This window comes from Adiantum capillus-veneris, chromosome 22 (genome assembly GCF_014529385.1).
Source record: "Adiantum capillus-veneris isolate H3 chromosome 22, ASM1452938v2, whole genome shotgun sequence".
NCBI lineage: Eukaryota > Viridiplantae > Streptophyta > Polypodiopsida > Polypodiales > Pteridaceae > Adiantum > Adiantum capillus-veneris.
The window spans coordinates 41,580,005-41,588,651 of record NC_140952.1 but is presented as its reverse complement, the minus strand read 5'-3'; the positions used below and the strand labels follow the sequence as shown (position 1 = coordinate 41,588,651).

Here is an 8,647-nt window from a genome sequence, read left to right as displayed (position 1 = left end):
TCCACAGCTTGGTCATTTGTCTTCAGATACACCAAATCAATCTCACCTGCCAAAACTTTTTCTCTAATGAAGTGATAATTTACTTCAATGTGTTTAGTGCGAGCATGGTAGACTGGATTCTTTGCCAACATGATGCTGCTAATATTGTCACAATATATAATGACACTATCAAGATAGTCAAAACCAAAGTCTACCATAAGTACTCTCAACCATGACTCTTCACATGCTGCCAAAGCTGCTCCAGGATATTCAGCTTCTGTACTTGATAATACTACAGTTGATTGCTTCTTGCTACTCCAACTTATCATACCATTGCCAATGGAAAATGCATAACCACTTGTAGATCTTCTATCCATAAAATCTCCTGCCCAATCTGCATCTGTGTAACCATAAAGACAAAGCTTCCCATTCTTTTCATAAAAAATTCCATAACTAACAATGGCTTTCACATATCTCATAATCCGTCTCACTGCATCAAGATGACTTTTACATGGCTTTTGCATGAATTGACTCACAACACCCACTGCATAACTCAAATTTGGCCTTGTTATTGTCAAGTAAATAAGGCTTCCAACCATCTTGCGATACATAGTGACATCCTCAATGTAATGTCCATCATCAGACAACTTCACATTTTGATCAAGAGGTGTATCAACCGGTTTGCACGCTGTCATTCCATACTTCTCAAGCATATCCAACGCGTATTGTCTTTGTATCATCCAAATTCCTGATAAAGTGTCGACAATTTCAATTCCCAAGAAATATCTCAACTCACCAAGGTCCTTCATGTTGAATTCTCTCAACAAACTCTTCTTGACATGCAAAATTTGCTTATCATGACTTCCAGTGAGAATCAAGTCATCAACATAGATAACAATAATGACGATCCATCAACATGCTTCAAAAACAATGAGTAATCAGCAGTAGACTGTTTAAATCCAATCTTCTTCAAGAATCTGGTTATCTTTTCACACCAAGCTCTAGATGCTTGCTTCAAACCATACAATGCTTTCTTCAACTTACACACATAATATGGAAACTTTGGATGTTGATAACCCTCTGGCTGTATCATATAAACTTCTTCTTCCAATTCACCATTCAAGAATGCATTATCGACATCCATTTGCTGTAACTTCCAACCGAACATACTTGCCATTGCTATTACCAATCTGACTCTTGTCATCTTTGCAACTGGACTAAATGTCTCATCATAATCAAGACCTTTTGTTTGTGCATAACCTTTAGCAACAAGACTCGCTTTGTATCTTTCCACACTACCATATGGCTTGCACTTGACTTTGTATACCCATTTTAAACCAATTGCGTTCTTTCCACTTGGCAAGCGAACCAAATCCCAAGTGTCATTCTTCACAAGAGCATCCATCTCATCATCCATAGCTGACACCCATTGTGATTTTCCAATTGCCTCTTGAAAACATGTAGGCTCTTTATGTTGCACACGTGAAACCATGTATGCATAATGTGTACGCATGTAACCGTTGTATGTCAATCTATCAACTAAATAACACACCCTCTCTGATCTTCTCAACTGTGGTGCACTCTTCTCTTCAACTCTTGGATATGGGGGTACATATTTCTCAATATTCTTACTTCCAAGTGTCCTCAAATGTGGTGAACCATGCTCTTCATTGAGGCTTTCATCTCCAAAACTCTCTTCAACCACTTTCTTCTTGCCTTTTTCGTCTTGCTTCTTATCTCGCAAACGACCACTCCATGGGTTCACACTTCCTGTACTCTCCTCTGCCATATGTGGTCCTGAAATAGTTCTTGTTGATGGTCCTGGATTATCAACAACATAACGCACATTCTCTTACTCTTCATACTCATCTTCTATCATCACTGGCTTTGGTTTATACCATGGTTCATGCTCACAAAATGTAACATCTCTACTGACATAAACTTGTCTTGTCGTAGGATCATAGCACTTGTAACCTTTCTTTTCAACTAAGTAGCCCAAGCATATACACTTCACTGCCTTTGGCTCCATCTTCTTTCTTGCTTCATTTGGCACATGAACATAGCAAACACATCCAAAAACTTTCATGTAGGAAACTGTTGGATTGATCCCATAAAGTCTCTCATAAGGTGAAATTTCATGAATGGCAGTTGTTGGTGTTCGATTCATAATGTGTACTACTGTATGAACTGCTTCAGCCCAATATGTTAATGGCATATTCATCTCATTCATAATGGCTCTTGCAATCTCTGCTATGACTCTATTCTTTCTCTTAGCAACTCCATTTTGTTGTGGTGTGTATCTGCAAGTAATCTGTCTTCTTATGCCTTGTTCACGTAAGTAATCATCTGCGAATGTGATAAAATATCGACAACCATTTGGCGTAGCATGATCAGAAGGTCCCCAAATATCTGAATGAAAAATTTCCAAAGGACTTTGGCTAATTCTCCCCCTCTTTGGAAATGGTAAACGAGATTGCTTTCCAAATTGACAAGCTTCACAAACATGATCAAAATTCAATCTGTCAAACTTTGGTAATCCACATACAATTTGATTTGATTGCATATGCTTTAGTCTTCTAAAATTGACATGGCCAATCCTCTTATGCCATAACTCTGCCCAATTATCTTGAGTGGCTGATTTGTTTGCATACATACCACAATCTAAACATGGATCTCCAGCTTCCAATGAGAACAAACGACCTTTCTTTCTTCCACGTGCCAATATCTTGCCTCGCCTGCCTTTGTGAAACTCCTCTATGAAGCAACCATAACAATTAAAACGGACTTGCAACCCTTGATCTTTCATCTGTCCAACTGATGCTAAATTCTTTGTGATTGAAGGCACATATAGAACATCTCCCAATGTGTTGTATGTCACGTCTTTTTCTAGCAATGGAACTGAACCAACATGTGTAATCTGATGCATAGTATCATCACTTGTAGCGACAAACTCATCCTCTTCTAATTTCTCTTTTCGGTCAAAGCATTCACCATGATATGTCATATGATTTATGGCACCACTATCTAAATACCAATCATCTGTATGATGTGGCTCCACCATGCTTCCAACAACATGCTCCATAGAAAATAAATTTCCACTCGATCTATTGTCATATATATTTTGATCATGAGGATTGTACCTAGCAAAGTTTCCTCCATGTATGCCATAACCTCGGCCTCTTCCACCACGATCACGATTTTGATTTAGCCTTGTATAACATTCTCTTTCAAAGTGACCATAAATGCCACATCTGTTACAATACCCATCTCGTTGAGGATGTACAAATCATCCACCTCCACGTCCACGAGGTCGGGCTCTCCCCCTGCCTCTTTGTCTATAATCATTGTAACTTTGACTGTGTTGGTTTTGCCATTGACCTCTTCCAGCATTGTTTCCACGACCATAGTTTCCTCTTCCACCTCTATTATTTCCACGACCTCTAGAGTAAAAAACCTGATCTCTGGAATTGTTATTTGATATAGAAGGACCTGACTTGCCTAACTTCACCTCTTCTTTCAAACAAAGGTTTACTAACTCTTCAAAATCAGGCATGTGTCCTCGAGCAGATATAGATGTATCCAATGACTTGTATTTCGGTTCCAAACCATTCAATGTCACTGAAACTAAGTCATCATCTGGAACTCCAACATTAATGCTCGCAAGATCTTCCTGTATTTGCTTTATCTCTGTCACATAATCTGATATGGATCTATTTCCTCGCCATACACAATGTAACCTTTGCTTCAAGTGAACCTTTCGTGGTTCTGTATTGGAGCTGTTCATTCTTGCTAGTATCTCCCATGCTTTCTTTGGAGATTGAGCCTTCTTCACATGTGATATAAAGAAGTCACTAATGCATAGTGAAATCTAATGCACCACTTTCCTTGAATTCTCGATCCACTTCTTGTAAGCTTCTACTCCTGCTTGCCATGTTTTATGTGCTTCAACATTCCCTCTATTTGGTTCCAAACCAACCTCGGGACACTCTTGTTCATCTGTAATGTAATCCCATAAACCTTTGCCCATGATAAAGTTCTCCATCCTGTAAGACCATATGTTGTAGTTCTCTCTGGTCAGCTTGTCTCCAACAATCTGTGTGACTTGAGTTGAATTTTCTGCCATCTTCACTTTCTCAATTGCTTCCAAAGGATTTTGACAAAATTTTGGCGGAGTTTTTTTTGTATTTGGACAATATCTCAAGTAACAATCTCAACCAAAGTGCTCATAAACACTAACAGAAAATCTCTCACTGCCAAGGGAAAATCCACTGACTCACTTTGCCACAGACTGACTCAGTACTATGCATAAATACTCTAAAACAATGTCCACATGGACCTGTATGCAAATGCAATCCATACACTGTTCTGTACCACATATCCATACATCCACCTTCTTCCCATATTCGTAAACGACATATGAGGTCTTTCGCGGGGCGAGTCGGGGTTCGCTCCAATACCTAATCCACTTTGCCAAGGTACCAAAGCTCCCAAGGGAAGGCTTCAAAAAACCTCACTTGACCCTCACAAAGGCTGCAGTTTTCCAAAATACATTAACTGCATATCCATACATAACCACAAAGTACTCAATCTAACAATATAACCGCCTCAACTTCTTCCCACAACCTTTCTTACATAGGCGGCTAGCCGTCCATAACGGATCCACAATAACCAAACATAATCTTTGACACAATATCATGATGCAAAAGCTCTATGTCGCTCTCCAGAACCGGTGTAAATGTTGAATTCTTCACCTGTAACCTGTAAATCTACTATTGAGTGTAAAACTGGAAATCTCCTATGCTTGTGTGAGCTGGTTGTTTGCTGCAAAAAAAAAAATTGCAGATTTTGGAAAATCTGAGTATGCCAATGCGTCCGGAATGCCCAAAAACATAAAGATAGACTCCTGAATCACTACATTCCGAGTTCGGGTGAGGGAGTTATGACCAAAAAACCTCTCTTTTTTGCTGTTTTTCAGAGCTGCGAAAATCTGTGTATTGACTGTGGCTCCTTAAATTGAGCTCTGATACCACTTTGTAGAGTGCGCATGTGATGGAGAAGGTAGGAAAGAAAACTACGCACACACACCAACACACATCGAGACACACACACACAATCGTTACCCTGCAGCAGCATTCATTCAACGTGCTGCTCTTCTCTTCTTCTCTTTTAGCTATTATCCAAAGTATATTTACAATATAGTATAGTCAGTGTCCGGTCGCCCATAACACAATGGACATATTCTTCAACACACCACACTTGGCATAAACTTTGACGACAACACTGCCAGGTACAACATGCTTCTCTGATAGGCCCCTTCCCTTGGGATCCCGACCACAACTATGCTGGGCCTATTATCAATCAAAGCATTCAAAGTGATGAAATTCTAGATGGAAAGCCATTTAAGAACTATTTTTGCTTTCATAAAAGCATCACACTTACCATACATATCAACACAATCATTGAAAAGCTTAACATTTGGCTTACATATCAATCTAGTAATCACGAACGACATCACATTTGACATTGCCAGTGATCTATGATGCTCACCCATAAACCGCGTCGGTGGGAAAAACCCCTCCAACCATTTCATTAAAACTTGATGCGCTTTCCAAGGTGCATCACATCTAGCATACAGATAAATCGAACCATTACCAAGCATCTAGTTTGGCTCAACAGATATCAAGTAAATCAATGCCGCACACAATAGTAATTGTATTCACATCAATCTTCGTTGCTTACAGATGTCCAAGACTGTAGAGAGAAATGAACTGACCATAAGTTGAGTAATTAATGTCTAATTTGAGCCCCAGAAAGCACATGATGTAGCCCTTGCTAGGTACTAGTAAGAAAATCCCTGTTAAGCTTCATCCAATTTTCTTGTAGAGATTCTCAGGGGGGGGTCCAAAAACAACAAAACCACCCTCGAGAATTGTTGTAGTACACATATCTTCCTAGTTCGGAGTCCAATTGACGAGTCGTAAAGACAAGCGTGAAAAGAGTGTCAAACAATAAATTTTTGTTTGGTCACTACTTTATGATACTTTATGAGAGCCTTTCACAATCAATATCTACTAGGATTTCCATTGTTTTCCATAATAGTAGACGGAATTATTGTGTAACTTACGTATCCCATGGAAAGATTACTTATGACAATCATGGTTCTTTCAATTGGACCTTTCTTTTGTGTAGATGTATCTTTATTCAATACGATTTTAGAGGCTTGTCTTCAACCATAATTTTGAGAGATCCCTCTCTCGAAGCTTTCTTCTTGGTTTGTTTGTTGAGTGCTTGGATGCTTCTTATCCTCCTACGAGGGTGGTGTCAGGTGCCCCTTCTTTTTTAAGTTTGTGTACAATAATTAACTTGGGTTCCTGCATAATTTGCTCTACATGCAATGTTATAACACCCTTTTTTGCCTTGGATTGCATGTAGCCCTCCTACTTTCCTTTCTATGGTTCTTGATTCCTCCTACCCCTCCTAGTTTCCTTTCTATGGTTCTTGATTTGATTGATTTGATCACCCGAGAAAGGGAAGACTAGTCAGCAAGATAAACACAAGTTTTTTGGTTGGCTTGATTTACACATAGTGGAAGAGTTGTACCTAGGTATCGGGTCAAACAGATGGAGCTCAAAAAGACTTGTCTCATAAGTTGATGCAACACAAGATAAACGTGGAGATTGTGAGGTATGATTGCAGTATGTTCGTAGCGTGGAGATTGTGAGCCACGGTGGTAGAACTTTGCTACCATATATCAATGGAAACCATCAAGTGTGCAGTAAATAATTGAGGTGCTATTATTGAATGTTCTAAATTTCCACGGGGAGAAACTCTTTTCCTCCCTCTGTGTGTGTGTGTGTGTGTGTGTCTGTCTGTGTGTGTCTCATAAGGGCATCTTCTTATCTTCGTCAAGCAGAGGTGTTTCAAGCATGTTAGATGGTTACTATAGCCCCCGCAGGAACAGTAGTAGCCTGCCACGTGTGAGGAGCTGATTTGGCCACTTGTCAAGGGTTGAGTGTTGTAGTGCTACAAACGATATAAAGGACGGTGGAATCCAGTGCACAATGCACAACGCTGGAAAAGGAGAGAGAGAGAGAGAGAGAGAGAGAGAGAGAGAGAGAGAGAGAGAGTAAGTAGGTGGATCCCGTGACCGACCAATGGATGTGCAAGAGAGCGCGCTGCTGCTTACATTGTCAGCTCCAACCTCTCAGGTATTCTTACTCTTCATAGAGTCCTAATTTCTGAGCTGTGTGGCAGACTTGCTTACAAACGTTATAATTGGTTTGTTTAGGGTTGCCCATACATGGCGTCCAAGTGCAGGCCGAGAACGGCAACGTGCTTGTTGTAAAATGCGGCCGCGGTTTTGGGCGCAGACTTATGTTCCCGCCCAACACTAGCCTAGACAATGCAAGGGCCGTTTGGGATGGCCGCCTCCTCACCGTTTCCATCCCTAAAGTACAACCCATTTATAAGTCTCTTCCCACCAAAACCATCGTCATGAAAGTTATCCGGCTTTGAGCTAGCCAATTTCCAACCTTGCACATATATGTAAATTGTAATCCACCTATCCAGTGTTAGAAGAAAACCGGGGCACGGTGTATTTTAACCAGCTAAAATCATAAAATCTTGGTTAGATTTTGAACTTGCCTTGAAGAAAATCGGCAAATTTACACAAGTTGTAGTGTAAATACCGGCAAAAGCTTCAAATTTTGACCCAAAAACCAAAAGAATTTCAAGTTTATTTCCTTCGACTAGGGAAAATGTATTTTTCCAGACTCCAGACTCCAGAGTCCATTCCCTGCCCGTTTTTGGTTTTCTCCAAGAACATTGTAAAGTTTTGGTTTTCTCCAAGAACACTGTCTTTCATCATGTCATGCGTGACGTCATGTCTTTCATCATGTCATGCCTATTAGCTTTTGCAAAGCTTGCTTCTACAAAACTTTAAAGGCTCTTGTGTCACGATTTAACAAGCAACAACACAATGAATGCAAAGTCAACCTTTGCTACAATGCAAACTTCAACACTATTTAGCCAGCAAAACATGACAAGTAAATGTCCTTTTATTATAGTGACCTCAAGAAATCATTTCAAGGACTTTGAAGTTTGAATATGCTAATCACGGTATACATGAAAATTGTATCCTTGCAAATTTGAACCTGGAAATGACTCTGTGGAATCACACTCACAAGGAGTAGTTGTGCAAAATTAGAGTCGATAACTTAGACAAATTTGCAATACATGCCTTAAAACGATGATCGTACTCGATAGAAAAATTCAAGATATCTATCAAGAGTTGTACTATCCACTTGCATAAGTGGAGATCGGTATCCTTGCGAGAAAGTGATTCATTTGTCCTTGTTGATTCGTCGGGTGAAATTGCCCCTAGATGAACGATGGTGCGCCACTTTGGGGCCACATCAGGGATAGGAGTCTCTCTTAAACAAAAGTTTCAGAGGGTCATGGCCAAAATCAAGAGCAACATGAAAAGATGGAATATGTGTTTCTTCCCTTCCACACTGGAAAGAGGTCTTGAGTGTGTGAATTGTTGCTTATGGAAGAAGAATTCCAAGCTATGACATTGTGGCGGTGCGAAAACAGGAGTGTGGTTTTAGTCCCAGGGAGCACGGTGAAATTACAATATTCAACTTGATTATCCATGCAAAAGCCTAAA

At 39.9% G+C, this 8,647-nt stretch overlaps 1 protein-coding gene across 1 annotated transcript; it reads left to right on the top strand.

Moving 5' to 3' along the window:
* Positions 1–2,646: 2,646 nt before the first annotated feature.
* LOC147429208 (17.6 kDa class I heat shock protein 1-like) lies at positions 2,647–7,494 on the top strand. Its single transcript, XM_086495280.1, has 3 exons — positions 2,647–2,657; positions 7,147–7,187; positions 7,268–7,494. Exons 1-3 carry the CDS (start codon positions 2,647–2,649, stop codon positions 7,492–7,494), a joined length of 279 nt encoding a protein of 92 aa, XP_086351406.1.
* Positions 7,495–8,647: the final 1,153 nt, after the last annotated feature.

What these genes read in the sequence shown, in the direction of transcription:
- LOC147429208 (XM_086495280.1), top strand. An exon ending in TGTCAGCTCCAACCTCTCAG is followed by an intron (nt 7,188 to 7,267) that starts GTATTCTTACTC and finishes TGGTTTGTTTAG; the next exon opens with GGTTGCCCATACATGGCGTC.